The sequence below is a fragment of the Panulirus ornatus genome, chromosome 38 (genome assembly GCF_036320965.1).
Source record: "Panulirus ornatus isolate Po-2019 chromosome 38, ASM3632096v1, whole genome shotgun sequence".
Classification (NCBI taxonomy): Eukaryota; Metazoa; Arthropoda; class Malacostraca; order Decapoda; family Palinuridae; genus Panulirus; species Panulirus ornatus.
Window position 1 is genome coordinate 5,891,734 of NC_092261.1, and position 16,083 is coordinate 5,907,816.

Here is a 16,083-nt window from a genome sequence, read left to right on the forward strand (position 1 = left end):
TTCTGACATGTTGGCACGATTCGTGATACTGATTATTGACACTGAAGTCACGCGCTGAAATTATGAAACGAAATATTACGTCAGTTATGTGTGTGTGTGTGTGTGTGTGTGTGTGTGATCCGCCATAATGAAGGTTAATATGATCATAACTGAATATTGCTTTATTGGACTTTTCATTGATATATCATATTAGGATTATTTTTAGGTATTTTATTGCACAAAATTGCCCAGGACCTTTCTTATATTTCAGGTTTATAGCTGGAATCTGCGATGGGATTATTCTTTGTTAGAAACGAAATCAATAAAGTCAAAGTTTACTGCTGAAATTTTAATGAGATTAGCTTTATTTTTCTGTATTCTCTTGCTGAAGGTTCCAACCCGGGACTAGAGTCGTTCACGGAAGCCAGACCATAAGAAGTAGGAGAAAAGGAAGGGGGAAAAAAGTCCTTAAGCTTATCTAGGAAACCGGATGATCTGCTTTTTTTTCTGAAAAGGGAGCAAGTCGTAGTTTTTGGAGAGAGGAGATGATATATGATGAGAAAAAAGGAAGGTAATGATAAAGTGGGAAGACGAGTTGAGGTCCATAGTGCACGTAGAGAGAAGATATTAAGATCACGTCAGTGGCTTCGTCTTGAGGGAGAGATATAAGACCTACTCCTATTTCATTCTCTAATCTAAACTCTTTAGCTACCCTTACCCCATTCCTTGTGGTTCCCCAGCCCCCCTTTTTTCTCCTCCTGTTTCATCATTGGGAGTTTTACTGTTGTCCACGCGCTCCTCCCTTCCTGAGTAGGTTTCCGAGAGATTTGATCTTATGCTCCTGCTTATACAACTTGGCCCACAATGATATAGGATCCCTCTTCAGGACACTGCCCAACGTTTCTCGGAATTAGATTTACGTGTGTGTGTGTGTGTGTGTGTGTGTGTGTGTGTGTGTGTGTGTGTGTACACAGACGATGGCGCGTTATGTATGTGTTTACATGTGTAAATATCACACACGTAACCCTAGATGACCTGTGATTATAGCCAGATGGCAAACAAACGGAAAGGATCATCAGCCAAATGCTGTTAGCTTTAGACGTCACATCCGGTCCTCGTTACACACACACACACACACACACACACACACACACACACACACACACACACACCGGATACCTCAAGAAAAGATAAATAAAACTCCGACAATGAAGGGAAGGGGTTGCATGTTGTGTCAAGCCTTGAGCTACGCGGAATATAAGATATACGTAAAGGTTTCATGACACGAGCTCAACCATTACTTTTGACCCTGAATTTGAGGAAGTCGGGATCACCGAACTAATGATCGAAAGGCGAACTTAAAGATGACTTTACTGTAGAGTTCCCCAGAGGGCTCTGCCTCCCAGCCCCTGATGACGTTGTGTGATGTTTGGCTGGTGTTGACACGCCACATACACTGCCACTTGAAGAAAGCACCTCACCTTAAAAGAACATATATATATATATATATATATATATATATATATATATATATATATATATATATATATATATATATATATACACACGCTACACACTGCAGTATCACCCTTCACCGTAAGGGACAAGCAAGCGAAGAAAGTGTAGGATTTCTTTGCAAAGGTGTTAGTTCAATACGTCACACAAACAAGACTTTAGTAACGAGAGCGTAACGGCTCCTTGGGTATGGCGTGCTCACTGACACAGTGGAACGGAACGTTCTTCCTGGAACTTGTTTTTCTTTTTCCATTAAGAATTTGTACCTTCGTGGTCCAGATGGCAGCACGTGTGTATACCGTGCACCTCGCTTATCTGCTCGACCCCTCTGTTGTGTGATGGTGTTTGCGCGCACACCTGACGACCTCTGAGGTACGAACTGAATTGTAAATTTAAGGAGAAAATTACGTCAAGGATTATAAAGGATTGGGAACATGGAACGCGCTCACACACACACACACACACACACACACACACACACACACACACACACACACACACACACACACACACACACACACACACACACACACACACACGTCTACTCAGAAACGTAAACCAACTCACAACAACCTGGACGGAGGGTCGCATACACTCAGCACACAACACTTAAATTCCCAAGTGTACATCTCGTTCTGCTGATACATGCACGCGGGTCCATCATGCACATGAGGTCGGCAGATGCACGCCTGCCATGCCTAGTGACATGAGATGGGCACGTTTGCGCTGAGACACATTAAAGTTTGAAGAGGTGAAGGTAGAGCGCAAGTGATTATTGAAGCTAACTTCCTCTGGCCCTCAAGTGACCTCTCTCTTCGGGCGTTTGCAGTCCTCAAGGAAGTTGGCGAGAGGAGGAGAGGGACTGGGAATATGGTCCTACCTGGCTGATAAGGTCTGTCGTGTATACCATGTTTAGCTGATAAGGTCAGCCGTGGATAGAATATCCTCACTACTACATAGTATAGGAAAGTGTTATATAAACCTGCTGTATCATGATTAGTGATGGTGTTTATAACTTGCCTGGTCTGATGTGTAGTTTATATTCATAGGCGTTAATGAGGAAGGCTAAGGTCAAACGGTGCAGCTTCCCTTTTGTTCATTTACCTTTAATGATTCTTACCAACGATTTATAGTAGGAAAAAAATAAAATAATGATCATGGTACTGAGCTGCAATCTATCTCATTAGCCACACCTTAACAATAAGTTATTATTAGCTACAGCCTCGAGAGATGATTATTATCTTGGCGAAAAGATAAGATATCCACATATCTTACTGAACTTCAGACACGTAATCAACTGATTCACTTAAGCTGCAGAACCAGAGGCGAGTTAGGTGACACGGGAGAACACGGTATATACGGAGGAACAGCTAAACTGCCTGGTTAACTCGGCTCTAACGACTAGTGGAGGAGGGAAGGGGGTGGGGGGATAGTGGCTCTGGAACACCTGACGCATAGTACCAGTGGGACTAGTGAGGTGTACCTGAGTGAGTGAGCGAGACAACCTGGGTGAACGAGGGACGCGCATGCAAATGTTCTCGGGTACTTGCGCCTAGTATTACGCTGTGCGTCTCTCTCTCTCTCTCTCTCTCTCTCTCTCTCTCTCTCTCTCTCTCTCTCTCTCCTCCGCCGTGTTTTCGTGCTGGCCACCCCGGCGGGAAGTTATGGCTGGCGTGTTGTGATGTGTACCTTCGTCATCATTATTCGTATTGACCATCGCACCTGGATGGTTGTCAGGTGCCCAGCCCCTTGCACCAGGCGGGTACTGTGGTTGCTGTGGTACGGTCACACAGGTGCTGTGTGGTACAGTCATCCAGCTGCTGTGTGCTACATTCACCCAAGTGCTGTGTGATACGGTCACACAGGTGCTGTGTGTTACAGTCACCCAGGTACTGTGTGGTACAGTCACCCAGGTACTGTGTGGTACAGTCACACAGGTGCTGTGTGGTACAGTCATCCATCCAGGTGCTGTGGTACCGTTGTTCAGGCTCTGTGGTACAATCCGTCCAGGTGCTTTAAGACACTGTTATTGAAGTAACATTAAGATTACTAGAATAGATAAATGGTTTGGAAGTTAGGGATCTAAAGTAACTCATCTAAGTAGATAACTTAATTTGATTGAGATAAAGTAACACAAAGTGATTAAGTGATTAAAGGAGGCAGGTTGTAACTAAAGTAACTCATCTAAGTAGGTAACTTAAGATGATTAAGATAAACTAACACAGTGTGATTGAGTGATTAATGGGTGTGGGTTGTAACTAAAGTAACTGAGCTAACTGAGGATCTGTAGTGATTAAGTTATGAAGACACTGTATATCACGCAGATTTAAATGTGAATCATGACACAAATCCAGCTATATACCAACGATTCGCCATTCACCTGTAGCATGTCTGTTTATGCTTATATTAGGTAATTTCAGTGATCCATCATTAACTGCATGCAACAGTATCTAATATTCATCCTTTTTTTTTTTTGGTCCAACGTTAGAATGGACGAAAACACATTTTCAAAAATTTTGCAGTGATGGATTGAATATGATGAAGGTATCATAAGTTTTTGTTATGCGTCAGCTGATTTTGCTTTTGGTGAACCTATCCCGCCTCATATTTATTTCCGAAAGACAAAAAAAAAGAGAGAAAAGGATATTTTTTTTTTCATACTGTTCGCCATTTCCCGCGTCAGCGAGGTAGCGTTAAGAAGAGAGGACTGAGCCTTTGAGGGAATATCCTCACTTGGCCCCCTTCTCTGTTCCTTATATTGGAAAATTAGAAAACGAGAGGGGAGGATTTCCAGCCCCCCCGCTCCCTCCCTTCTAATCGCCTTCTAAAACACGCAGGGAATACGTAGGAAGTATTTTTTTCCCCTATCCCCAGGGATGATATATATATATATATATATATATATATATATATATATATATATATATATATATATATATATATATATATATATAAAACATGCATGTCAGAAAAGTCCTAAGTAGTTTAGACATGTACATTTATCACTCAACATAAGATAAAAACAAAGAACAGTATATATAATCAGTTCTTTGTTTTTATTTTATGTTGAGTGATAACTATACATGTCAAAATATGTGACAGGAATATGGCTAGAGATTTGCATAGAAAGGATGGCAGGGACGTCGTACGTTGTGGGGGGAGGGCTTAGACCGAGGGAGAGCGATGGTTATTATGTAATCAGTGGAGGTGTCCTCGTGAGGGCTCTATACCAGCAGAAGGCGCGGTCTGTCTGCCAGCACTGTCGACAGCTCCAGTCACGGACAGAACGTCTTTCGTCGAGACCAGGCCTTAACTGAACGTAGATATACGAGCTGAATAGATAAAGCTGTAAGGACGGAAAGAGAAAAGGTAAGCTTAAGAGTTTTATAAGATGTAGAGAACCTTTATCTTACAGAGGAGCAGATCAGAGGTGCCAGGAAATAAATGAGAAGGTAAAAGAGTACCAGAGCTTAGCGATGTAGGGAAAGAAACAGATACCGTAACAGGCCGCGCCCTTGAGTTGTCCACATGCACATGGTCATCGCGTGTCGCTATAGCTCACCGAGTATTACATGATTGGCTGTTTGTAACCCGTCATCAACTTTCCTACGTCTCATTGCTGTTCGTTGCAGTTGATTGTCTCCATAAATCACCCCCATGAATATTTACCTCCTACCATTTATCAAATGATTCCTGATTCCTTTATTCACAGAGAAGTAGAGAGACATGCACAGTATGGCATATCGTCTACATTGAATTTACGTATATGCAGCATATACAAGGAGACTCATAAACAGACAATGCATCGCGTCCATTTCCCACAATGCCCGCTCCATTATGCATACAATGAACACGTCAATCCATAAACTTGATCGAGATGTTTTCACTCCTCCAGAACCTTAATAACGTTCAGGCAGCAATTGTCATCGTGTTATTCAGGTTGTTTATTGCTACCTCATTCCTCTGGTAAGCGATGCGATATCGATAAACCTCATCAGCCAATGGATTCACAAGGGTGTTTACGCCATCAGCCAGTGGATTCACAAGGGCGTTCGAGTCATCAGCCAATGGATTCACAAGGGTGTTTGAGGCAGCAAGCCAGTGTACCCACAAGGGTGTTTGAGGCAACAGCCAATGATTTCACAGGGGTGTTTGAGGCTTGATATATCGGACACAGCTAAAGACTGAGGCCAAGTCGTCTTTTTATATCTCATGGCCTTTGCCAACCTCACCTGTACTTCGAGGAACATGAAACCCTCAGGATATTCACCTCCAACGAAGGGGGAGAAAGGGACACGGTCAAGTCTTCTGGGAAAACTTGAGGTCATCAAGAACGAGGCGGTTGTCCAATGTGATCAGTCAAACATGCGAACTGCATTCGTCATATGATGAAAAATCGATAAGACTGAGTCACAAGCGAGAATATAAGTCTGGTCTTTTGAGTCACAAGCGAGAATATAGGTCTGGTTTTTTGAGTCACCGGCGAGAATATACGTCTGGTTTTTGTAATGTAGACGCGTCCTGTCTGCTCCAGCTTTAGGAAGACAGACAGACACACACACACACACACACACACACACACACACACACACACACACACACACACAACCACAAGAACAAGCAACAGACTCGTATGAGCACACAAGCACGTAAGCCAACATATGTAAAGAGAATGTGCACGCAGATAGAATTCCCCCCACACACACACACACGAACACACACACACACACACACACACACACACACACACACACACACACACACACACACACACACGCACCATTTTCAGAATACAATATACTGTAATATCATTTCCATCGCTTATCACATTACTTTGCATGAGAGATTGCTTCTGGGATCAGTTTCTTTTTCACCCCTCTAAAAACGTAACGTTGTTTTGCTGTAATAGAACAGTATAATATGATGAATCATTTGGGTTAGTTTCAGAAGAAAAAAACCTCACATGAATTTTTTCGTTCTCAGATCTTCAAAAACTGCAAAATCTGTTGTTGTTTTTTTTTCAATTTAATGTTGCTACGTCTGTGTTCATTCTTGTGTGTATTTCGAATGTCTGTCTAACTGTCTTTGTTTTCATATGTATTTGGTACGTGTTTGTGGTTGTTCATGTAAATGTATGCGTCTTTAATTGTTTGGGTGTCTGATTAATGCTTGTCTGTCTGTGGTTGTGAATATGTAGCATTTCTGTCTGACCCTTTGTGGTTTGCATGTGTGTGTGTGTGTGTGTGTGTGTGTGTGTGTGTGTGTGTGTGTGTGTGTGTGTGTGTGTAGCAAGTGCCTGTACGGGTATCCTTGTGAATGGGTTCGTGTGGATGAGTGAGTTTGTTCGGAGAATTTCCCTTATAAATAATCAGTGGCTGTTGACGTATGCTCAGTATCCAGAGTTTTAGTTCCAATAGCCACACACTCTCTCTCTATCTATCTCTATCTGTCTATCTATCTATCTATGTATCTGTCTATCTAATCTAATCTAATCTATCTGTCTATCTTTCCTTCTGGCGGATCTTTGTGAAGCACGCAGAAGTAAAAGCCCTTTTCCGTTGGAATGGAATTCGAATCACTATCTACATATCCTAATGAGGATCTGATCCTTTTACACCGCCCCATCTTCCTGTACCTGATGGGTCACATCGCAGCCATTAGATGCGAACACCAATATGCCATTTACCCGGGAAGCATTGCCGTTTACCGAACCCAAAAGTAATAAAGGTGTGACACTATATAGAACCACGGGACACAGTCTCACTCTTTGAGATCGAGATAGAGACGTCTAGTATCAGTGTGCACTTTACTTCCATTTAGGCTATGAAGAGAGACACTCTGGCGATACAGTTACTGGGTTTGTTCGTGTGTACTGCCAAAAGTTACCTTAAACCTTTACTCAGTACAAGATATGATTCATTTGTGTAGACTCTATTAAGATGTGATTAATTCATATAGATTATAGCAAAGCCACCAGGAAGGAGGAACCTACTAGATTAATAGTATCATAGAAATAGTCCATTTTCACAGTAAAGTGACGTTAAACATTCACTCTACCACTGAAGTGGTATTGCATGCAGTGGACTTGAGGCGTCATATCAGATATCAGCCTCTCAGAGTACATCATCATTGACAATCCTTGTACAAGAGTTGTGATGTGCCAGTAGGTTTTTACTGAGCTGATGACGAACATGAAATGGTGCTTGTCTATCAAAAAGAATACATCAAAGATGATGATAATATCATTAATAATGATAATGGTAATAATAATGATAATAATAATAATAATAATAATAATAATAATAATGATAATAATAATAATAATAATGATAATAATGATAATAATGATAATAGAATTAAACTCCCTCACCGTAGTAATGACCGACATACACCAAGACTGGTTTTGCGTTTCAGTTTAGCTGAAGACTGTTTCAGCCATTTTATCTTGACGTAGTTGATTACTAAGTACATTACCATTCCGCTGCTCCCCCCCTTCGTGTCACTGCACACTTTATCACTGTACAGATCTTACACTGCAACGCTGAGGAATCTTCATTGTAAAAACCCTCTCACTGCAACACATGTCACATGTGAAAGTTCCAAGAGTCATTTTCAGCATTTAAAATTAGCAGCATTTGAAGTACACTGTGTGTCTTTATTACACCACCAAAAACGTTAATGCGTAATAATTACACTGGGTAATACCTCATTTTCGGCCATTACGTGCTGGGGTCGTGACTTGGTTATTAACCGCTGCATGCTTAAGGTTATAATGAATTGGATAAATGATCATGATGTGTGCTTGACTTATGAAGTTGAAGAGGGAATGAAAAAAAAAAAAGAATAATGCTTGTAGTGGCTTTTCCAACGAACGATTCCGAATGAGTCGATGTTTGATGTTAGAGTGAAAAGAAAGACCCTCCCATCCTCGCCTTTATTCATAGGTTGATGACTCATCTTTTCCCATTCTTCACTTTCCCCTCATGGAAATCTTCTCACACAGGCCTCTTTTTGTCCCGTCTCACTCACATTCACCATCCTCTTCTCTCCCATACAAGATCCTCTTTTTCTTAAGCTTATATGATAACCTCCACACTGGAGCCTCTGCCAGGTAACGATCAGACATCCACCAGCTGGTCCTCATATAACCCCTGACTTTACCCTTAAGACATTACCGAACCATTCTTCCCCCTTCCCCTTGAGCTCTGTTTCATTCAGAGCCAGAACATCCAGGTTCCTCTCCTCTACCTTATTATCACACTGGTTGCCTCCACGTACACTTAGCTTGAGCCTTTTAGGATGATAAGAACTCCTCACTTGGCTCCTTTTTCTGTTCCAACTTTTAGAAACTGGAATACTAAAAGTGAATGGTTTACAGACCTCCACTCTCGCCCGTTTTAGTCTTTCTGCAACACACAGGGAATACGTAGGAAGTGTATGTATATATATATATATATATATATATATATATATATATATATATATATATATATATATATATATATATATATATATATATATTGTACCTGTAGCGTTGCTATATATATGGGTTTGAGTGAACACTCACATGTAGATATACAAATTCATATTTGCATGTATAATTGCATAAACGTATACACACAGCTAAACACTCAAACATAAACGTACATAAAAACAGATTAGGCTCCACATTTGTACAGCTTCTTTCCGGTAATGCACAAATAGGTACCTGCAAATATGTAATTACACACACACACACACGCACACACACACACACACACAGTAAATCATTCTCGTAAACATTGGACATGAGAAGAGAATATATGTGTTTGACGATGGGGGACATTAGTTTTTTTCCCAGACAGCATCTTCGATAACATACGTTTTAGGATCATCGCTTGAAGATAAAAACACATGCATATTTCATATAAGACACGACATATATTTACGGGAATATATGTTCACAAAAACTTGTGGAGGGACAAGGGTGAAGGGATGTTTGGCTTTTGAACCAAATGTTTGAACGTTCCCAACAAATATTGTCTTTAAGGCTATAAGATATCTTTTTCACTTACTTCATGTATCAATATATATAATGTAAAAGCCCAGAATCCCTCTCCCAGTTTCTCCTACAGATTCAAGACTACGTTACAGCAAGTAGCAGGGAAGGAATGGACTCGTGTGTGTGTGTGTGTGTGTGTGTGTGTGTGTGTGTGTGTAACCTGTGATGACAAATATATGGATTAGGATGATAAATAGATACTGGTGACACCTTTTGAGCTTATGCTTCAAGCGTTAAAGCTTGAGCAGAAGACTGATTAGAATATATATATATATATATATATATATATATATATATATATATATATATATATATATATATATATATATATATATATATATATATATATCCAGAGGCCACTCCTCACCTCGCTGGACGGGGCATCGCGTTTTCTCCGGTTGGCCCATTTCCCCAGCTACCTCACATTCCCTCCCCTGCCATGTTTGGGGCTGCGAAACCCTCCCGGTGATCCGTCATTCTTCCTATGCATATGTGGGCCGCTTCCAAGGCTTTTCTCCCCCGTGTGCTCAATCCTTCACGTAATATATCAGCTCCTTGCCACCATGGCAAGTGACTTATGTGGTAAGTGACCTCTATCCAGGGGCTCCTGCAGCTTCAGGGCTGCGCTGCCCTCAGTAACAGGGATAGGATGGACCTTTTTATTTATTTTTTTTTTCGAAGCGAGAATCTCTTTGACGAGGCTGTACATCATGTCGTGAACTGACGATGATACACAGTGTGTATACCTGTTTGTATTCTACGAGGAGGAGGGTTTTTACACTCGTCACACCCAACCTGCTGTGTACATGAATGTTAATTTCCCAGGAGGACTCCCACTGCTTTTCACCAGAAATATCTTCTACGTGGCTTCCTCGTGTTACGAAGATTCATAAAGTTACAACCCCAAACCCAAAGTTATTTCCGCAGTGATACAGTTTCGTTAGTGGGGAGTTTACTTACCTTGTTTGGGCGGTGGCGAGGCCAGAGTAAGACAGGACACCAGCAGGACACAGGCGAGAGCCGCCCTCTTGTGGGTCCTCATGCTGGCAGTGTGGGTGGGTTATGTCTCCTCCTCCTCCTCCTCACTGGAAGCTCATCAAAGGCTTCTCGTTGATGCCGTCGACCAGAGGTTCTGGAAGGCGTCACCAAGGGCACGCAACACTGGCCATGCAGTACCTGTGTTGTGTGTGTGTGTGTGTGTGTGTGTGTGTTCTTACTGTTGATCTCAAAGGCTCAGTTGTCAGCCTTCACTTCCAGTCACTCTCTTTTCATTATTCTTTTACCACACTGGTCGGGACTCAAAGGTCTCACCGTATACACCACTGGCTGCACAATGAACCACAATTTTTGCCACAGTTGGTTACGTCAGAGGTGATGAACGATATATGCCCAACTTTTATGACTGAATCTTTTCTGCCACAAGTTCTGAACAAAACTAATGGAGTTCCATTACAAATTTACGGAGTTGACTTTTGTAGTATCTTTTTTTTTTAATTACCCCACTGGAGTTGACTGTGTTGCCTTCGTTAACCTGAAGTCTGGTATACATATGCTTCTAGTCACTATGTATGATAGCGTCCGAGTATGCCATTGTATGCGTGCCGGTTCAACATACACCTCCGTCCTGACGCATACACATAAGTATGTTGATTACAGACTTCGTGTATCTAAATGAGGAGTTTGAGCTTCTTGAGTTATGGTCTAACAACAATCGTCTATTTTCTGGAAATAACATAAGTGTAGTAGAGGAGGACAGCGACTGCAAGACTCAGCCTACTGATACAGCTAATATCGCTGGCATTTCTCCAGCCAAGGAGGGGAAGGACTATCTCTCTTCTGATCCTACGATTAATACCTTACGCCCTTAACCGTAATGTGACTGGAGCTTAGACACAGAGCTCAGTTAAGGGTCAGTGCAAATTTATGAAGGTGTTCGATAGGCTTCTAAAGCGCAGTTAAGGGTCAGTACAAATTCATGAAGGTGTTCGATAGGCTTCTACGAGTGGAGACCCATTAGGTTGCAATCAACTAAACTGATCTTCGTCGGTGTAGAAGCTAAGATTCATCGATGACCCGATATGAAGCCGTGAGTCGTTGCTGAGTGAGGCTGAACGTTCAACGACCATTGCATAACTAAATCATTATTTCATCGATCATCATTACCCTCAATAAAGTTTCCCCAGCTGACCATACCTTCCAGATGTAGTAAAGGCACACCTAAGATAAAGGACCTGACGAGACTCCTGCTTAAAGAAGATATTCTTTCGCGTCAGCTACACCGAAGACACAAATGCTGAGTCTACAAGACTGATGCAGAGTGGACTAGCGACCATATGATAACTCGACCAGTTGACTCGGCTCGAACTCGGCAAACCTGAGGATGGCACACTAACCCAAGACTCGTGAAGTTGAACCCCAGCAGTTCTGTACTTTCTTCCCACATTGGAAAATATCCGTTGCTAACTCTGGGATCTTCAGGTACTTTCATAATCCCTAATAAGTCCCACACTGCATGTAACTGTGTATCTAGAGAGATCGATACTACCTCGTCCCTTAGTATGAGATATATCGTATAGTATGAGATATATCGTATAACCGCAAGTAGGAGAAATGATGGTATCAAATTGGTAATTAGTTTAGTTTAGCTGACGACAATCTAACCCAGGTCAACCTCGTGTATAATCGAGAAAATATATTTCTACAAAAGAGATGGAAAAAAGAAATTATATTTCAAAAAGTTTTCCTAGTAATAGAGTATTGCACTGCAAGAAGCAATAAATCGCTCGATCAATAAATATATACCTTTTTTTCCAGTGAATCAATAACTTTCACTAAGTCAGTATGCCCTTTTTCCTCCAATCAAGTGGACACTACATCTAATAAATCACTATAATCAATTCATCTAAAACTTTTAAATAAGTCACTAAAACTGCTAACTTAAGATTACAAGCAGAGGTTTCGAGGAACTTGTAGTAGTATTATTATTATTAAATATATTTTTATATGAAGTTCTCGTGTGAGATAGACAGACAGACAGACAGACACACGGGTCGGGCGGGCGGGCGGTCGGGCGTGAGCCTCCGGCAGCAGGCGCAGGACGGCAGCGCACACGGGGGGGGGGCGCGGCCTAGGACAACGCTTACACGGCGGAGCCTCCACCACTACTGACCGCTTCGCCACCGTCAGCTGCTGCTGCTGCTGCACGGGACGGGGGCTCGCACAGGCGTGCATCTGCCTCTCTCTCTCTCTCTCTCTCTCTCTCTCTCTCTCTCTCTCTCTCTCTCTCTCTCTCTCTCTCTCTCTCTCGTCATCCACCACCTGCCGTGCCCACCCACCCACCTACCTCATTCACCCACTGTCCTAATCCCCCCTCCATAACTCACCTTAACCCCCCCACTTGTCTCTTTTCATCTCTCACCTGTTCTGACTCACTCACCCAGTTCCCTGACTCATTCACCCAACGCTTGGCTTTTCATCCATCAAATGATTCACTTATGCACACTCAATCTTACTCAGTTATTACTCAGCTCTCATACCCACCACCTAGCTTGCTCGTGCGCCATCTGTCCCCTCGAATATCAACTCTCTTTCTCATCCAGTACTTTGTTTCTTCATCACCGACCCGTTCCTTCACTCATAAACCATCTGGCTTTTACACTCGCCTCACTTATTCACCATTTTACCTCGCACACTCATCGCTTGCCTCACTCATCCACTGCTTACCTCGCCTACATTCACCGCTTGCATCACCCATTACCTGCCTTACCTATCCAGTACCAGCCTTCACTAACCCACCACTTGCCTCATTGAGTCATTATTCGCCTCACTCACTCACCCACTACTACCTGTCTCTTTTAGCAACCCACTTCTTCTACTCCTCTTCCATATGCATCTCTCTCTCTCTCTCTCTCTCTCTCTCTCTCTCTCTCTCTCTCTCTCTCTCTCTCTCTCTCTCTCTCTCTCTCTCTCTCACGTCGTCTACCTCATTTAATTAGATGCTGGCAGTGACCCATTTAAACGGTGTTGCCCTGGTAACCTGTGGAAGGTATCGTCCTGTAATAAAAAAACTCGTATGGTAACCTTAGTTGGCAGCCATGATGGTTTTTGCTGGTTTGAGGCTATATAGGTAAGCCTGGTAGAGGAGGGAGAAATACAAGGTTCGATTCATTTTTAGGAGATCAGTATCCCACTGGCGATGCACTTACTGCTTCCCAAGTTTTGCTGTGATGCCATTGGTGCTGAGCGCCGCTGGATCCTGGTGGTATTGAGCAGATGTACGTAAACTGATGGACTAGAGTCTTGTGAGAAGCGCAGCCAGGGAAAAAAAATATTGCTGGTCATACAGATGTGAATGTCTGATAGTGTTAATCCTGTTTCTGAGCTCTCTCTCTCTCTCTCTCTCTCTCTCTCTCTCTCTCTCTCTCTCTCTCTCTCTCTCTCTCTCTCTCTCTCTCTCTCTCTCTCCTCTCTCTCTCTCTCTCTCTCTCTTGTGAACAACACTGACCATCATTCGGGAGAGCCTCATGGTCAGGCTGGATGGCATTGATGAATGGAGTTGGTTTGGATGGAGAGTATCATTCCTCGGACGCATAGTGGGGCATTCATCCAAGTCAAGTTGGCTGGGCGAAGAAGAGGTTCATCTGATGGATGATAAGTAGGGTGCGCGTGTGTCCTAAGGTAGTCGACCTCTCGTGTATATGTAGGGTCACATCTCTGGGCATGACCTTCTTCATCATGTTCCGTCCCTCGGGTCCTTCTGGCAGTTCGTCTTTAAAGCAACTTCACTCTAAGTCAAGAACTCGTGGAGGCTCTCCCGTGGCAAGTGTCCACTTGAAGTGGGCGGACAGACCTCGATGAACCAAATACCCTGAACAACAATCAACGGCGGAGCTTTCATGTGAGCGGGTGACCTCCGCTGGTGTGTAGGTTCTGACCGTTCGATACACCGGTCGCCGAAGCCTCAGAATTCCTCTCACAGGTAAACAATGAGAAGGGGAGACACGGTGTAGGCCCTTCATCCAGTGAAAGTCCCCTTTAGATGGACGGGACTCAGGAGAAGGAGGACGGGTAAACAATGGACCTGCTGGAAGCTCTTAGGGCACAAAGGAAGCGACAGCTTCGGCAGAAAATGGAAACGCTACTCAGATATATAACATAACAGCAACATTCCCAGAAACTCACCTATGGAATTTGAACCCCAGGACTCATATCACCTGACTTATGAGTCTGGTAATTCCTTGATGGGGAAAAAAAAAAGAGTTTACCACAGCCGCAGGTGTCAGGCTTTTGCATCACACATTGTTATTGCTACCGCTTTCGAAGCAGCTTTCTGAATCATCCTTGTTCAGGTATAAGACTTCAGACACGGATCAGAACTTCACACAGCACATCCACGCCAGAGAAGTCGCCCATCACACTGACCACAAGTATGATAGTGAGACCCTTCCACAAACATTATAACTCTTGGCTACAGCAATTGGGAAATTCATTTTCCTACTGTGATTGATGGCTTTAGGGTATCCTGCTGTAGAAACGGCTCGCTGAATCACTCGATCTCGAAAAAGCCTTCGGCTCAGAGACCAGGGCGAGACACTGGGAAACCCGGAATGCCGAGCGGAGCTCTGCAAATATTTCTTGTATTCTGATGGCTTGAGTGTAGACAAGAACTTGGATGGCATTTCCCGCCTGTTTGCTCTCCTCTTGTGGAGGGTGGTGCAGGAATCTGTCCTATCAAATATTCCAGTAAATACGCGGACTTTGCTTCTGTTATCAGTGAACTGTGATGAATGAAGAACATTTGTCAACAGCATGTACTCTGGCTGATGTTGTGATGAGCTCCCTCGACTACAGTGCCTGGCGCATCCACAAGTTCTGCAGCAGGAGGAAAGACAGACTCGCGTCCTCAAGACAGTGATATTCCTTCGTCGTCTTCTGTTGACGTGAGACTCGGACTTGAGAATGTAGAAGTACCGTCTTATTCTTTCAATAAATGATAAGCGCTAAAAAAGGACGTTCTTGTAAACTATATGATACAATAGGATTATCAGTAGCCAGCCTTCAAGTGACGTATCTGAGAAATCACATCATAACTAAATGATATGAACTGAAATCATACATGAAACTCACTTCTCTTGGACATCATTGAAGGTCCTTTCAAGAGAATTTTTAATTTGTATCGTAGTTATAAAAAGAATTACAGTGACAGCAAACATAATTAGCATGGATATAAATCTTAAAGAAAAACGGGATTAGATGAAAAATGATTTAGATATACGATTATAAGAAAATCAACTGTGGAATATCGAAATATCTAGAAGATTTCACAACCTTAGAAAATTTCCCCATTGCACTATTCAAAAACTCTGACGATATTGGACTTGTGAATTGAGCTTTACGATCAACCCGTTCTTCTCTAAATCAACGTTGCTCTCTTGATTAATCGCTGTCTGTCCCCAAAGTTTCAGCGATGATTAATGGCAGGGGAGGGTCATCATGAGTAATGGGAGATCATCATTAGAAACTTCACCATTTCCATAGTGAATAGCTAC

At 42.7% G+C, this 16,083-nt stretch overlaps 1 protein-coding gene across 3 annotated transcripts in view; it reads right to left on the bottom strand.

The window, feature by feature from the left end:
• LOC139760970 (lachesin-like) overlaps nucleotides 1-12,602 on the bottom strand; it is a 233,533-nt gene extending 220,931 nt beyond the window's left edge. For 2 of the 3 annotated variants that reach the window (XM_071684752.1, XM_071684750.1), the window contains exon 1: nucleotides 10,496-12,602. In XM_071684752.1, coding sequence (XP_071540853.1) covers nucleotides 10,496-10,577 — 82 coding nt within the window. In that variant the 5' untranslated portion in view covers nucleotides 10,578-12,602. The remainder of the gene's footprint in view (nucleotides 1-10,495) is intronic. The other variant, XM_071684751.1, reaches the window with a different exon arrangement.
• Nucleotides 12,603-16,083: the final 3,481 nt, after the last annotated feature.